Raw genomic sequence first — 17,417 nt, 5'->3', positions numbered from 1 at the left:
GCTGGGAATGGAGTGTTTTATTGTTGGTGCAGGAGTTAAAAACAGGACTATCTCAGTATTTTTAGTATATAAACAAGTTAATTTCTATGGCTTTATATTTGTACTTATTACATTGTTAATTGATGGATCGTGCTGTTGCCGCCAGCATCGATGTTATCTCTCTGTTAGCGTCTGCATTTTGGATTTGGTTTCATTATCCTTCAGTTCCTCTTTTTAAAGACTAATTAATGTATGTTGTTGTTTGGGAAGGTTTTCCACGGGTCTGTTTTGGATCCGTGAAGACCTCTAGTGCGTGAAGGTTTTGGCCTGATAGTGGTGCTGGAGGTAAGTTCATGGTGTCACCTAAATCATCAGGGATTCACCTTCTAGAGAAAATATATTTTACTGTAAAATTAATTTTCTCTAACAAAATGCCAGAACCTCCGAGTGTCACTGGTTTGCAGAATCATCATTAAGAGCTTGAAACTGCTGACAGTGAGAAAAAGAAAAAAAAAATAGGACAGAAAGAAAGAAGAAGGGGGAGGGACCCGAAATAACCAAAATTCCACCAAAAGCTTCAAACTCACATTGATGAGAAAGGTTTTACTGTTCAGTAGGTTTGAGAACTGGTTGAGTGCCTGAGCCACGATGGCCTTGCGGGCTTCTGGGATTTGTATTTCTCTTGTGATTATGGCGTCGTTGGTGCCGTCTTTGGAGGGCAGGAAGAAGTTTCGGTCGGTGTAGGTTTTGTAGTCCAAGAAGGGGATCCGGGCCTCGCTCAGATCACTGGTGTGGTCCTCCATTTCAATCATGAGATCTGACAGACACACATACAAATCGGAAAAAATATCCAGTCATGTCCCTCAAACAGCCATTGTCTAACTATATATTAGCAACCGTAAATAGGGGAGCAGGTGTGTCAAGCTTTGCATTTCTGAGAGGAGAATGGGTCTGTAGTAATAAAGAGTAATAAAGAGTTTGGACTGAGGTAAACTTAATCATCATATTACATTTCCTTCTGCTACAAAGCCGACAATGTATACAAAAATGAATAAAAATAAACCGGTATTGCATGGAGCAGTGCTGAGGATAAGTTATGTTTGTTTATGTTTCTCCAGATCAGAGGTTTTCAAAGTCTGAGACTGCGGGCCTCCCCTCACACAAAGCTTGAAAATAGGAGATCCCTCACCCCGTCTTAGTTTACTCGCTTAGTATTGCTCAATTCCTGGATGGCTACGAGATCCTGATAATATTATTTGGTCCCATAGACACTCAAAAATTGAGCAAAGATAGCCTAACATTACAGTTTGACAGAACTTTAGACTGCACCAAATACACAAAAAAGGCATTTATCTGTTTCTGACTCTGGGAAAGACGTAAACAGTAAACTACCTCTCTATTATACATCTCTTTTACCAAATCATGCACATTTACGCTTTAATACGTGATCTCCTTTTGATAACTAATGTCATATTTTTTCCCCACTTCCATTCCCTGAGCCTCCCCTGAAACTGCTTGGAGCGCCGCTGGGGTAGTCCCGCCTCACACTTAAAAAACATCTGCTCTAGATAACTTCAGTCATGTGACTCCCCAGCTGTCAGGGGATTGCGTCTACCTGTAAACTCTTTCTTGCAGCGATCACGCACACTCTCCTCCAGATTCTCCAGCTGGTGTTTCACCTTCTCGTATTCTCGCTCAGCCTGCTGACTCTTCCTCCTGTTAGAGCAAACACACACCAAAGACACATACATGGAGATATTTAAACACATCAACACACAGAAAAACAATTATTATATAAAGAGTTTTTGGGATAATTTGTCGAACCTGTAGCAGTAGACGGACACGGCGATGAAGAGCAGCATCGGTATGATGACTGCAGGGATGATTATAGCCAGAGGAATGTCCTCTTTTCTGGCGTAGTACACTGAACCCACATTCCACTCGCCATGACCAAACTTCACCTGGAGAGAGACGAAGATCGAAAATCTGCATCATTTAAGACATTTTTCTGTAATTTAGCTCGACATATTTGGTATTAAATGTCTTACATTTATTTAAGCTACTGTTTTTGTGTCTTTATGTGATTTTAATCTTGTCCTGAGCGTATATTTGGGTAATTTCTCACCACTATCCCAGAAATAATTACAACCTCCAATGAACTTCTGTTTTTCTACAAACTTGTTGGTCCTTCTGTAATTTAAATCCCATCCAGAGCGCTGTGCTTGTATGTTAAAGTGAACCCCTCGGCTTTTTTCAGCGTTGTCCTCAGCACAAAAAATAATTTACTTTTGTGTGAAAATCGAGCAAGGTAAAAACATTTTTGCTAATCTGACAGATGGAAACATGCTCACACCAACATGTCGGCCTATTTAAACAGAAAACTGTTAAGCGAAAAGACCCCGAAAAAGGTAGGCACTTGTATTCAGTTTTCAGCCCGGTTTTAAGCCTATATTTGATAACACTTTGGCAAAATGGCACCGTTAAAAGTATGCTGAATTAGCTATTAGCAGTTCCAGTTTGCCACTGGATTACTTTGATACTGAAGAAACTTAAAAACGTGATGATTCTAAGGCAAGTTCTGAAGCAAATTCACTCACGATGGACATTAAAGATAATCATATTTTCAAGTCACACAAAAAATGATATCCATGTGTGTCGCAGTTGCGATTTTTGACTCATGCAGTATCTCTGCCTCTCCCTCAACTCTCCGGTGCCCTCTGGAGATGCTTGTCTCTCTCTTTCAGCTTTTTCCTGCTAAATGTCTTTTACAGACTGTTATGGCAGAAAATTGTGTCCTCTTACATTTAATCTTTTATGTATGTTCTTTTAATATTATTATTATTACTATTCTTGTTATGGCTTATAGATATATATGTATTGTGTTTTTTTATCCTTAACCTTTCCTCTCCTATATACTCCTTATGTTAGTCTGTCCACATTTATTAGAGTTTAGGTCAGAGCTGTGAGATTGTTTTGGTGTTTCCCCCCTCTTGTTGTTCCTCTCCTCTCCTTAAATGTTCATTCAAGGCCGAAAGGATCTCTGTTCCCCAAAACACAGAAACCTAGACTGTGTAAATGATGATACATCCCTTTGCTCGGGGCCAGACGCCAGAAGCCGCCATAGGCAGCAGGTCTCTGGACCAGCTGTATATGTGTTGAAGTACTTCTCTGTTTATTCTCTTTTGTTAAATAAATTCTTCAAAGACAACGGTTGGTTGTTACTCAATTCTTTGCTCAACCCCTCACCAGGAATATAATTTCCACGAAACAGACCATATCCTGTCATTTCCTGACGGTTAAAATGTCGTCTGAGTTAAATTACGGAGGAGCACTGTGAATATTTCATTCACCTCCACCTGTAACCTTAATCCCATTCAAATTGTAATTGCAACTGTATTAACTGTTTTATATTAAATATCCCAAGGTGGACATGAATGTAGGTTGACTTTTACATGAGCCCCTGAACAGTTGTTTAGTTGTGTGGTTACCAGTAGCTCCAGCGGGTCGTTGGTTGTGTCTCTACGTTGGCGTCTGGATCTGGCTCGGGGCGGTGATGAAGGAGCCTCAAGGATCAACTTATCATCCTGTAGAGGAAAGATGGGAAGGAAAGAGTCACCCAGCTGAACAAAACACATGTTAGACTGTTGGTCTAACTCGGTTAGTGATAACACGAGTAATATTAAAATAAAAAGGGACCTGAGCTAAAGACACAGGTTAGCTTTCCAACTCATCCACCTACTGTGGTATAAAATAGTGTTTCCCAGCCTTTAAAGCCAAGCTCAGGTTTAAAACCACTGGTACAAAACACCATGTTGCATTCACTTTACATTAAATTTAAAATGCATCAGATTCATTACATTGCTGTAACACAGTCGATCAATTGAGGCAGTCATTTCTCACCTAAAGATAAACTACAGTTAAGCAGCCGTTTCCCAAGGTGTTTTTAAACTTAGCACAAATAGCTTTGTTTTTTGTTTCAGGAAGAGGGGCAGTATTACTGTAAGCATTAGGACAAACTTTACACCACCTACTGCCCAATAACTCCGTTTAATCTGAACATTTTGCATTATTCTCATGGAAATAAACAAATCTTGGCAGATTGACTCAACTAAATGGAGGTGCAGCTGTTGCCTAGCTCAGAAAACACAAGAGGAGGAACATTGAGGCAACATATCTTTAGGTGCATTTAAACAAGCTGAATCAGAAGTAAAAGTGTAAAAGATTTGTTTTTGTCAAATAATCTTTGCAGCAGAATCACTGCTGTAACTGGGAGCCTAATGGTTTGCTGTATAGTGTTACACAAGGGATCAAGTGTTAAGTGTGTCCTACTGCTGCATTTCTGGAAGCCTGTGTTTCTGCAGCATGACAGCATCACCCTGAATTAACGTCACTGCAGTTTTAGACGTGGATGATGTGACTGTCTGATATACCACATTTAACAATATGCCACTATCAGCTCCGTCTTTACAGTGTAAATCCATTAAAAAGCCATTATAAAGTTCTATTTCTTTTTAAGTTATCTTCAGTGTGTGTTTACCTGCAGTATGTTAACGTGGCAGGAGGCATCTCCAACAAATGCCTGGGCCTCTTTGGCCGTCATCGCCTTGGAGAAACCTCGACCCTGACGAAAGCAAGAAGAAGCGAATGAACTCAACAGATTCAAGAGATAAAGAGTGCTGTTAAGTGTAAAAGTGTAAAAATAACAGTTTGTCCTCACAGTCACGATGATGATGCTCGTCTCTGTGATGACGTTCTTGGCGAGTTTGTTGAAGGTGGGGTTAGGGTGATAGTCGAAGCTCTTCAGCTCCTCCATCACGTTGTCCAGCTGGAGAACCGTCCTGAAAGACTGGCTGTCGAAGCAGGAGTTCACGGCCGGAGAGTAAAACTGGAGGACGGTGTCGTTCTTACTCAGAGCCTCCTCCACAAACTGAGAGAGACATGAAAATGGTGAAGAAGCCACGTCACAGTGTTTTACTCCATTCCATTCAGCCAGGACCCCATTGCATTATTTGGTTTCTTCAAATGCAAACAATAAAATAAATAAAATAATAAATGACAGACAGGCATGAGGTCTGCTTCAACTCTCGGGACTGAATTTTTTTTGTACCTACTGCCTTTTATTAAATTAAATATGGCTTTTTATATTTATCTCTCTTTTATTCTTCTATTAATTCTGTCTATGTAACTTAGATTTATCTTCAATTCTATTTTATCATTTTAAAAGTTTTATATAGCTTGTCTAAATGCCTTTTTAGGCCTTATTTAAATCACTTAAAAAGTAAATATAACCTAATTTAAATTGGACCTACCAGCAATTACTTTAAATATGCCCATAAACTGGAAATAAAAACAATGTTTGTCTTTAAAAACAAAACAAAGATGGTTCCACTCTTGCTCTCAATCCGCAGTATTTTCACTTTGTTTACGTCACATTTCAGAACATTCAAAGAGGCTCTAACTTCTATTTAGAGACTTTTTGTGGTCTTATTTAAATGAGTAAGTCTTAAATTGAGTTTCAACTGACTGTTTATCTGTCTGGGCCACAACTGGACTGTTTTGGTTCACTCTCGCTGCTCTCACAGCGCCGTTTTTGGTCGCAGCAGGCAGCTGTTTTCAGAGAAAAAGCTCTAAAAAGCCACCTTACACGACCTGCTCAGCAGCAAACAGGAGACAGACAGTTAGAGCAGCATTAAGCAGCTTAAGAGCCAGATATTTCCCTCAGGAGGTGGTGGAGACCAAAGCCAGAGGTAAAAGAGAGAGAATACTGGACATTCATCAGGTGGACACAAATTCACACATCTTCTGATGGTTGAAAGAAAAGTATCTGTGTCTCCAACAGGTAAAGTCAAGTAATAATCCAGATTTTCAGTGCAGGTGTAACTTTTACTTCTGATTTCCTCCCCCCTTCTTCCATCTTGTCTCTCTGCCTCCCCCACTGGGTCTGCTCATCTTTCTTCAGACAGCAGACTTTGATGAAGCGACGATAAGACGACTTCACCTTCTGTCCCCTGCAGTGAATCTTTCCTAAGAGACGACTAGAAAGCTATTCAGCAGTGAAAAAGAAGCGTCGCCCCCCTTTTTCTGTTTCAGGTTTTCGTCTCAGACAGAACAAGAGTCAGTCGGCGCTTCAGGCCGATATATATCCAGTCATTGTGTTTTTATAAAACTTTGATTTAGTCCCGTTAGTGTCGTCCACCTCTGATATTAGGTAGTTTTATTGATTACACATTTCCTGTAGAATTGATCCGTACAGCTCAGACAGATCACAAGTACAAAACAAAGATTTATCTTCTTCTTTAATCTAAAATCTAAGAAAACCCACTGACAAAAAAGTAAGTGCTTAATACTTTTTTTACTATTATTTGTTCATTTTTTGTTTTGACTTTATTTTATCCCTTTTATTTTATTGTATTTTACTAATTTTATATTTATCTTAAACGTGTATTTTAGTCTTTTCAATGTTTTCATGCTTTTATCTTGTATTGTTTTTGTATTATTGTCTCTTGGGTATTATTGTCTTTACACTTGTTAAAGCACTTTGTAACTTGTTTTTGAAAAGTGCTCCACAAATAAAGGAACTTTTTTGTAATAACATGTGATATAATAACTTTTTCCAAATTCAGATACTGTGATGTAAAAAAAGTAAAAGGTAAACATCAATACCACAGTAAAATGTGTCTAATGTAAATTTCATGATATTACACATTTAAAAAAACCAAACACATTTCTGACAATATGTTCGACTTTTCTTTTGAGGATGGTTGTTTTCCCCATGATGGTCCTCGAGTGGCAGTTACGTAGTTTACCAGTGTTTTTATTTGCCACTACACTACTAGTTTAAAACTACCCAATTCTTAAAATTATCTTAGTTGCAACCAATTTATTTGCTCTATTTTGTTATGTACAAAACACAGTACACCGTACTTTAAGTGTTAAAGACAATCCAGTTGCATATTGTCTTTGATAAACGGTCATCTTTTCTCATTATTAACATCATCAACAAAAACGTGTCACCAACATGATAATGATTTATGACGGAACAAAGGGAGAAGAAACACTGAGTTCAAAAGTGTGCGTGGAAAATAAAGTGGACAAAAGTAACTTTCTGCAGAGAAACGAAACTGTGAAACAAGAGTGTGTGTGAGAAATAAACAGGAATTGACCAACAAACTCCATCAATCAACAGCAACAACACAACTTTTAGTACAAACATCAACTCCAAAACAAACAAACACACACGTCTTAATCTTTGCACCTGATTTTGATTGAATGTTTATTAGTTTTAGACTTTTGTTGTTTTTTCTTTTTATACCTTCTAAGCCTTTTGAGGCTACACCTGACGCCCTCTTTGTTATGTACAGTTAACACGGTCACAGGTGTCGCTCTCATCTGTCGCGAGGTTAGTGGAAAAGGCTCTGTCTACTTGTCCCACGCGACTCTGCTCTGCAGTATAACAAGAGACGGGCTCTCCTCAGTAAATCCAGTTGCTGTTATTCTGAACCGCTCTATGAAGCGCTCTCTCTGCCTCTCTCTCTGTTGTTCCTGCTCACCTAGCATCAGCACATTAGCACCGCTACCTGTTCTCTCCACTGATGCTGATTCACTAATTTGTTCACTATCTGGGTTAAGCTCAGCTCCAGTTTGTGCCTCTCATGTGTCGTAGAGGTAGCCATTGGTCTCTCTAGAAGATAATGAACCGGCCAAACGCAGAAGGTCGTTTAAAAAACACACTTTTATACCATTATTCTCTGACCGCAGGGAGCACTGTGGCATAGATGTTACTATGCATAAGTAGTTGCTGCTAAAAAGTTATTCATTCTTTAATTGTTCATTCGTCCAGCTTTAACATAATCACACTTATTTTTATTTGTCAGTACATTTATACAAAACATAGTACATTTCTGGTTTTCACTGGTTACTTTTTGATTTGTTTTCCTATTTGATTGTGAACAAGGATTTCAATGATTATTTTTTGTCACAGTTTTCATTGATAAAATTCATACTGATCACTCACACACACACACACACACACACACACACACACACTTACCTCTACAGTAGTTGTATTCTGTGAAAACTCGTCAGAGCAGGGCAGGACTTTCATCGTGGCTCTCTGGATCAGGTCAAAACCATTTCCCATCACCACAATCCTTCGACCACCACTACACACACACACACACACACACACGGAGAGGTGGAAATTAATTTAAATTTCACACATGATAAACTTTGCTACTATACTGATTGTTCCCCATAAAAATACTTCATGCGAGTAGTTTGGTTTTTGTTGCTTTAGTCCACATTCCCTTAAATACTGTATCTGTACTATTATTCAAATAAGACTGTAAACATTTACTTATGTAGTATCTCAAAGTGGAATTTACGCATATAACTGAGGATTTGTTTACCTTTTCCACCACTGAACAACAACAGTGTGTTGTAATTACATTAAAGGGACAGTTAATCTTAATTTCAAAGATTCATATGTTGAGTAGAAAACATAAAATGACTCCCGGCACATCCCCAAAAGACTTTTTTTTCTACACTGCTCTTTGCTAACGATGCTTAGCATCAGATTTTATGAATCTCTGTACTTTGCCAGCTTTATTTTAGCCAATACGATTCATTAAAATATGCCCACATAAGCCCTGATACTGATCTTTAGGATGGACTCAGGGCAGCTCTAAATGCTTCTACATGATATAATAATAGCTCAATCTACAGTACCACCAAACTGATGTAAACCAACGTTTAAAAACATACTCACCACACGAAGCTGGTCTTAGGGTAATAATCTGTGATCTTGGGGTTATCAGAGTACTGGTATGCAGCTGGGACGTCTTTGGTGGTGTTTTTACCGTATTTCACCGTCACCGTTAACGGGTCAGAGGGCACCTTCTGCCCACGGTACCTCCCGGTCTCGCAGGTGATCTGTGCGCCGAATGACCGGCTGAAGAGGGGAGATATATATATTTTTAATGTTTAACTGTCTCTTAGGAAAACATAAGTAAACATATCACACTGTGAAGCAGGTGTTGCTTACACTTCACAGGGAACTCCCCCCACAGTGACGGCGATGTCGTCTTTAGTTGCAGTGTCCAGGTCTTTGCCGCTGATGGTGATCATGGTTCCTCCGGCTGCAGGACCCTTCGCTGGGTGCACGGCATCTGGTTTGGGGTCCTGGACAGAGATGATAATAAATTAGCAGATTAAGAGTTTTCTGTCACCCTGATGCTAGACAAGTAGTTTGAAGAAAAAAAAAAGACAGACAAAGATGGTATAACGCTTCAATGATTTCTACATTTACAGAACTTTTTGCTTTACTTTAGATTGAACAGGGGGAAAAAACACAATTTCTTCATTTTGTACTTTTTACTTTGTACCATAGAATTTAAAATGGAAGCAAAATTGTGAAGTAAGTGTAAAAAAAAGTGCAGGCTACAGCAGGTTGTCATTTACACGCCTGGTACGGCCAAACGTGAGGTTTACCAAGCGGCTGTAGAGCAATGTAGCAGTCATGTGTACGGTCATGGTGCAACCACAGTTTAGCTGTGCAACCAACTCGTCAGAGGGTGACATGGGAATGGATTTTCACTCCTACAGCTTAAACCACTGGGAATATCATCAGTTTTGCAGGTATTTTGGTATAAACCAAAGTACTGGACATTTCTAAACTTTGCCCTTATGATGACGTTATTCACTAAAGATACTAAAATTTGCCCTGAGGTTAAAATGAATGTGTGAACCAAATTTATTGGCAGCATATCCAATAGTTAAAAGGTATTTCAGTCCAACGTCTTTTTCCAGATAATGTTTGTGACTCATTTCAACTTGAGTCGTTTCCCAGAATCTTTTAAATTAATTATGATGTCTAATTAGTTTTTCTACCCTCCATTAAAAAGGTCTGTGGTGTGTTTTTCCTGCAGTCTGAAACCAGTTATTTTTGGCGGGAACACTTTACAAAGAGAACAAAACAAAGAGAAAAATAAAATGACAAGTGAACATTAAACTTTAACAGAGTTCTTTATGTTCCAACACATCAAAACCAAAAACATATTTAAATTTTTCCAAAGCTAAATAACTCCATACCCTATGGTATTTAGGCACCGAGCTATAACTCAAAAACAAACAAAAATCAGTTTCACTGTAGAACTTCACCTGGGGGGGAAGTTTTATCAACTTGGGTGCTTGAAGAATATTGATAGGAGACGGCGACTGCTGAAATACACCAGCTGGTTAGTTTCCTGTTTTTACTGGCAGGTTTTGTGCAGTGCTGACAGCATGACAAACACAGCAAGATGGGATATTAATTCTCAGCTACACTGAAGGATATAGTGGCTTCGAAATTTAAGAAGTCAATCTGTCTGGAGAATTACAACACAGCAGCCCGAGCACAGTGAGCGAATGAAATTATTTGTGGTTGTTTGGAAGCGAGGGGGGTGGGGCGGGATAAAGGTGCAAATATGATTCCAAACTTAAGAAGTAAAACAATGTTTTCTAAATCAGTGTAGCACGTAGCAAGTGTGTGGTGTGCAGCTGCTGAGATATACTTAAGCATTTGGTTTGGTGGCGTTTCAGATTTGTTCTTGCTTTTCTGGCAGAGAGAGCCGCAAAGCACGAGAACAAACATCCCCGAAGAGAGACAAACTAAGAACAACTCTGCCTGGTTGGAAGTTGTACACAAACACAACAGCGTCACAGGAGGAAGCGGAGACTGAAATACATTTGGTCTGTGAGACGAAGACAACGCAGACAGTTCTATTTTTTGACTCTGGCATTAAGATGACAGAAATTCAAACTTGGAGATTCACTAGCAGATATACAACGGATGGAAATATGAACAAATCAATCTGGCAGACAGTTAGCATGTAGCCGGTGAACACAATGGAGCATGTTCAGGAGCTAACTGAGCTAAAAGGAGAGTGAATAGTGGTCTTACATACGTCAAGTGGCCAGAAACAGGAATACAAATTCATGGTAATGTAACTTTGGGTCTAGCTGGATGTGTAAATAAGCAACTGCTTGCATGTTAACATGTTAGCATACCAACTTCATATATGTCAATTATGTGTTTTAAACTGTCCTGATGAAGTAATTAAATATTGTGTAAAACTCATCAAAAACAGGATTACTTTTACTTTGTTGCTTATTTAGGAACAAATATTTATGTTAAAGAGAAATACTTTAGATTTGAAACCAGGTTTTCAGGGTTTTTAACATAATGTAATATACTGTCTTGTAGTATTTACATACTTTATATTGTCTTTGCCTTCTTATATTTTGTTCATGTGTGGCTCTTTCCTCTACGACTATCTAACTATTATTTTCATTGTTGATTAATCTGATTATTATTTTTAGCAATTACTAGATTAATTGTTTGGGCTATAAAATGTCTGAAAATAGCCCAGATGCATTTAAAATTCATCGCTTTATCTGTTCATTCCTCCAAAACCCGAAAAACATTTGGTTTACAATCATACACGACCAAAAAAAAAAGAGCAACAAATCCTCACATTTGAGTGGCTAAAATCAGACAAAGGCATATTTGCTTCATATACGTTTAATTTTCAACAGATAAAGTGATTGATTAACTAGACGTTTCATATCTACTCTCTTCTTTGTCCTCACCTTGAGGCGGGCTGTAACAACATTCTCAAAACACTCCCTTTAAATTTCATCAACATTTTACCGAGGCAGGAAAATATCATCAACAAATGTTTTGTAATACAATGTTTGTATCCTTTAGACTAATTTAAACAAGTTAATACGTTACCCAAGCAATAATCCACAGAAAGACAGGTCTGGCTGTTAGTGTTTCCACAGTATTGGTTTAATTTAAGACAAACAAATCCAGACTCTCTGAGGGAAGTTGGAGGGTTTACAGACTGAGACATACTGCTGCTGAAGCAAATGAGTGATTGTGGTCTCAGCAGTCTTCTTTAATTAGCTTTTTGTCAGCCCAATAGGAAAAAAAACAAGAAATATGAAAGTGAACAACAACATTTAAATTAAACAACTGAGCCTATTTGGAGAAACAAAATAGAACAGCAGGTGAAACTTATTCATTTTGATCATATTTGTTTTTCTATTCGTGGTTTGTGGAAAGAACTGCTGGAAGTTGAATCTAGTTTTGTTGCAGCGGTGAATTTATATGCGAGGGATATTTTCAAGCATTGCTGCTTCTTTAGCGAGCAGATTTCCCTGCACCACACTCGAGGAAGGCCGTGTGCTTTTCCTCTGTTATAAACCTTTTTAATGTTTCTGGGATTTGATCTCCTGGCTTGAAAGACGTTGTGTCACACAATGTTCTGTATTGCTTTGATGACGTGTGTACACAGCGTCTGCAGGTCTCAGGGTGCCAGCTTTTAACAATGTTTTTGCTGCAGTTAAACAAAAATGTTTTAAGTAACAAAATCACGACACAAAGCGACTTATGGAGAGGTTGTGAACGTTATCGAACTACTGTATAAATGGCGTCCTAGCAAACCTGGAAATTACATGTTACGAAAAGTGAATTTTGTGGATAGTAAAGCAGTATGCATTTTGTACCAATAAACCTGTGCTGTTGTAAAAGTAGTATGCATGCATCATCCAGATGCATGATAGTGGGTTTTTCAACGGCTGATATTTAGAGAGCAGGGCCAATATACAGGTGAAACTCGAGACATTAGCATATCGTGCAAAAGTTCATTTATTTCAGTAATTCAACTGAAAAGGTGAAACTAATATATTATATACTCATTACATGCAAAGTGAAATATTTCAAGCCTTTATTTGATATTATTTCGATGATTATTGCATACAGCTTATAAAAACCCCAAATTCAAAATCTCAATCTGAAATATTGCGCCAGAAAGCTACTAATAATAAGAAAGAAACTTCACAGAGTACCTTGAGTATAAGAGTGGACATATGTCACCACACAGTAGGCACTGATTGGTGATTTGTGCGTCAAAGTATAAATATGAGGGGAAAATTTGCAGTTAATTACACAAAGAAATATAGTCGATATAAATGCTGTTGAGACAACGGTTATTTGTCTTTTCGGCCCTGATCTGAGTCATTATTTGGAGGCGTCTTTAGCACAATGTTTCGGTTTAGACCTACCCGGTAAGTGAAAAAGACCTGAGACGTCCCTCTCCTGCTTCCGTCTACTTCTATCTCCACGGGTCCACTGGTGGTTGGTTCAAACGGGAGGTCAGTCGGTGGGACTCGCTTTGCTGGGCCAATCTCGCACACCACACTGTAGACAGAAAGAGAGGGAGAGATGAAATAATGTCTTCCAGCTAGGGTCTGCGACTGACTATTATTTTCATTATCGATTAATCTGTCCTGATAATTCATTTGGTCTATAAAATGCCCAATGTTCGCTGCAAATGTTTAGTTTTGTGCGTCCAACAGTCTAAAATGATAACATATTTAATTTAAATTTGTAGAAGACTAAAACATTTGAGAAGCTACAGTGAATTGTTGCAGCTCTCCTTCCAGCTTCGATGTTAGGACGGACGAGCTCCTGTCTGCTGTATGGTAACGTAAATGCTGTCGTTCCGTTGGATTACCTGGTAGAGACTGAGTATCTGTCCGCCTGGTGAACACAGTCCACTCCTGCTACTGTGATCTTCTTGATGTCTTCCTTCTTTATTCCCATGTTGGAACCTTTGATGGTCACTGAGATCTGACCGTTTAGAGGGCCGAAGCGAGGGATGATCTGCAGAAGGAGAGGAAGGACAGTAAGACATGCAGCTCTTTTAATTTATAGTACAAAATATTATCTTTTTACATAAAGTCTGTGTTTTGACTGGTGTCCATTGTGATTTAAAGCCAGTCCTTGTTTTTGCTGACTGACCTCCAGTGGTTTAACTTCTCACCTCGCTGCGGTGATGGACAGGTGTTCACTGTTGGGTGTGCTTACAGATGCAACACTTATGACCGCACCCAACCGCACCATTTGTAACAATGACAGGATTTAGAGTAGAAACAGACTTGAAAATATGAGTCCAGTTGGTCAATATCTAACTTTAAACTAATTTGTTTAGACTCGTTGGGTCAACTGGTGATATTACACAAACCACAGCCAGATTAAACTCACATATTCCGACTCACTGAGCCGTTTTGCCTCTAAATTACATTTTTTTCCCAACTTATAAGAATTCAGAAGGTTAAATTTATGTTCTGACGTTGAGACATTTTGCTTTAATTAGCGCAAAGTGGCCGTCCAACGTGATCAATGAATCGCTGTCATCTGCTGAGCTGAGTCTAATAAATTGTGACGCATCGTCTCTCGTGACCAATTTAGTTACTGGACGACATTCAGCCGTTAAATATGTGGCCTTTGCGATGACATAAATGTAACCATATTCATTAAAATGTTGAGGTAAACAGCTGGCGGAGCCAATTTTAAACCTAAAAGCTGTATTTTTCAAGGAGGCTGCAAATATCTGCTACTGTTTGAGCAGATTTGGCTTCGCTTTCATGTCAAGTAAAAGTAATTTCAGCTGTTCCTTGTATTTAATGCTCCCTGTCTTCTTGCCACAAAAAGCTCAAATATTGAGGTGGAAATATCACAACTTTTGACCTAATCAGCTGCAGCACAAAAGGAAAATCCAGACGGGACCTGAATGAGAACAAACTGAAGATGTGCTGCAAAAAGGAAACAATCTGAATATAATATGAGAGTGAAAACTTAGTTCTGAATGTTACACTCAAGAGAAGAGGCGATTGATTGGGAAATTGTCCCTTTGTGAAAAGCTATATGGATTTAAAAGATGTACAATTTGATCTAAAGAAGATGATGAATTGTTAAAATTAGCAAGTTAGAAATGATCCGATCTGCGAGAGAGAGAACTAATGGAGCCGATCACCCTGACAGATTGAGGGATTCTACTCATCCTTTATTTCTCCCTCGTGTTCGGCTCAAACGCACAAAAGTCATACTTGGAAGCTGTTTCAAAAAGCAGTAAGTTACTGTGTTAATCTTCCTGTACATACATACATACAGTATAATCATATATATATATACATACATACATACATACATACAGGCATTTGTAATTCACCTGAATATTTCCATTTTATACTTCCACTCACTACATGTCATAGGGGAAATATACTTAAAATATTAATATATTATATGTTACATACTTTTTATTGCACTACATTTATTTAATACATTTAGTTACTAATTACTGTACAGATTCCGATTAGTAACACAAAATATTATCAACAAATAAACCATCATGATATTATTATAGATGAAGCCACTCAGCAGTACGTGATTAAAATTAGCTTCACCATATATATTGTATATCCATTGTTTATAAAGAGTACTTCTTGGTAATCAAAAGTATATTTAGATTCTACTGTTTTTGTACTTTTAATTTTGAATGCAGGACATTTACTTGTAACAAAGTATTTCTTTACCGTATTTTAACTGAATTCACTTTATTGCTACTTTTACTTAAGAAAAAGATCTGAGTACTTCTTTGGACATAAATTATAATTAATTCCATTACATCATAATAAACAGGACTGAAATGTTTGTGACACTAAAGGAAAAGCTGTGGCTACGTTATTGTTAAGTTAATTTTGAAAGCTTCAAGAGGCCTGCACAGAAAATGGTCAAAAGTTGAAGGAAATTAGTAAATTAAATGTCCTATGATAATAATGATCAAGCCTTAAACTCTATAATCTAGACTGTGAATGCATGCTCATATGGTTTGTTATACCGTATGTTGTTCTGCCCGGGCCAGCTGTGCAAAGCATTAATTAGCTACCTGTCGTAATGATACACTGATGCACTTGTTTATGTTGTGACAGGCAAATTTCTTTCATTAATAACTTTTGTGAGTTTATATGAACATATTTTTATCACAACTGACTGACTTACCGTATAATAGGCCAAGCCATAAGACTTAACTAATGTAGAAGCCATGTGCTGTGATCATGGGCAGAAGAAGTACTTAGATCATTTACTTAAGTAAAAGTAGCAACACTACAGCATAGAAATATTCTGTTATAATTCCTGCATTCAAAAGTTTAATTCAAAAAAGTGAAAACACAAAAGCGGTAGCATGAAAATATACTTAAAGTACCAAAAGTTAAAGTACTATTATGCAGATGGTAATTACTGATGCATTATTGTGAACATCACTTTAATGTTGCAGCTGGTTAAAGGTGGAGTAAATTTTAACTACTTAAAGCTGCAGTCGCTAAACTTTCTGCGTCTCTCTCTGCTGCTTTGATGACTCTGCTAAGCCCCGCCCACCAAACCCATAAGAAGGAGCCAGTCGCCCTGGAAACCTCATCCCACATAGGGCTTGCTCTCCCTGGTGAGAGTCTCGCCAAGACCCCGGTCCCTCTCGCTGCGACTTGTCATTTCAAAGACGCCCTTCCGGCTCTTCATTTCCCGGGGCAGAGCGCCCCAGGCTTCAGAGGCAGCTGCTACAACGTCTAACAGCAGGATAAAAAGGCCAGTACGCCACTGTCCCCCCTCAAAAGTTATTCCCAGTTATTGTCGTCATGCCTCTCGTTGACAGACTGACAGCAAGTGTGAGGAAGGGGGGCTGCGCAGCATGTAGAGATTATCTGTCAGAATATAGTGACAGTTTTAGCAAATATGCCAAAAAGTAATTTAAAAGAATTCCCTCCTGCTGCTTCAATACACTTCTAACTTGTGAATTCCCCACGATGGAATACCACACCATCATTTATTTGTTAATTATATTCTGTGTAATTAATCTGAAACTTTAAACTACACAAAGTTATCAAATAAATGTAGTAGAGTGGAGGTATAAAGTTAAGTACAAGTAAATCAAAACTGTTTTAGTTTACGGAGTTTTAAAACAAATACGATCTCCGTCCACATCAGCGTTTTGACTGCATATCCGAGTTGATCTGTGTCTACATGATGAAGACTGAAAACGCACACATAGTGGGCGTTCAGGTGCACTGGGCATGCGTGTTCCCAGTGTAAACATGAAGCAGATGGTCTATTCCCTAGTTACAGAAGATTTGGCGAAAGAATAAAGAAATGCAGACAAAGAATGCATGGACCAATAGCGAGCTGGGACTGTTACTGAATGTGACAAGGGAGGTTAAAGCGACTGTGGCGGCGGAAAACAGACAGGAAGTCCAAGTACAAGTGTAGGTGATAAGTGTTATTTGCATGGGACAAATATTTTAATAAAAATACCAAGTCAAAAACTCTGTCAGTAGCGCCGTGTGGCTGCTTTGCATGACTTATGAGACCCAATCAGAGTGGCAAAGGTGAGCGTCGGAGTCATTGTTCCGAATGATTTTTGTCCCTTCCGCACTAAAGCGCTACCCGGAGTTTTAAGACGAAAACGGGGTCTGCAGCGTTATCAAACTTCTCCGTTTTAGGTCTTCATTTTTGCGGTTTTAGTCTGGACGGGGGGGGTGCAAACGTAGCAAAAGGTCTC

General features: G+C 38.5%; 1 protein-coding gene across 2 annotated transcripts in view; it reads right to left on the bottom strand.

The window, feature by feature from the left end:
- Positions 1-17,417, bottom strand: part of plxnb2a.1 (plexin b2a, tandem duplicate 1) — a 204,804-nt gene that overhangs the window by 19,053 nt on the left and 168,334 nt on the right. For both annotated transcript variants that reach the window (XM_046071716.1, XM_046071717.1), the window contains 11 exons: positions 13,539-13,687; positions 13,087-13,222; positions 9,023-9,159; positions 8,747-8,929; positions 8,030-8,141; positions 4,697-4,906; positions 4,517-4,600; positions 3,468-3,563; positions 1,804-1,940; positions 1,595-1,695; positions 567-796 (listed from right to left, as the gene is read on the bottom strand). In XM_046071716.1, coding sequence (XP_045927672.1) covers positions 567-796; positions 1,595-1,695; positions 1,804-1,940; positions 3,468-3,563; positions 4,517-4,600; positions 4,697-4,906; positions 8,030-8,141; positions 8,747-8,929; positions 9,023-9,159; positions 13,087-13,222; positions 13,539-13,687 — 1,575 coding nt within the window. The remainder of the gene's footprint in view (positions 1-566; positions 797-1,594; positions 1,696-1,803; positions 1,941-3,467; positions 3,564-4,516; positions 4,601-4,696; positions 4,907-8,029; positions 8,142-8,746; positions 8,930-9,022; positions 9,160-13,086; positions 13,223-13,538; positions 13,688-17,417) is intronic.

The sequence above is a fragment of the Micropterus dolomieu genome, linkage group LG16 (assembly GCF_021292245.1).
Source record: "Micropterus dolomieu isolate WLL.071019.BEF.003 ecotype Adirondacks linkage group LG16, ASM2129224v1, whole genome shotgun sequence".
Classification (NCBI taxonomy): Eukaryota; Metazoa; Chordata; class Actinopteri; order Centrarchiformes; family Centrarchidae; genus Micropterus; species Micropterus dolomieu.
This window is presented reverse-complemented; position numbering and strand designations above follow the sequence as displayed.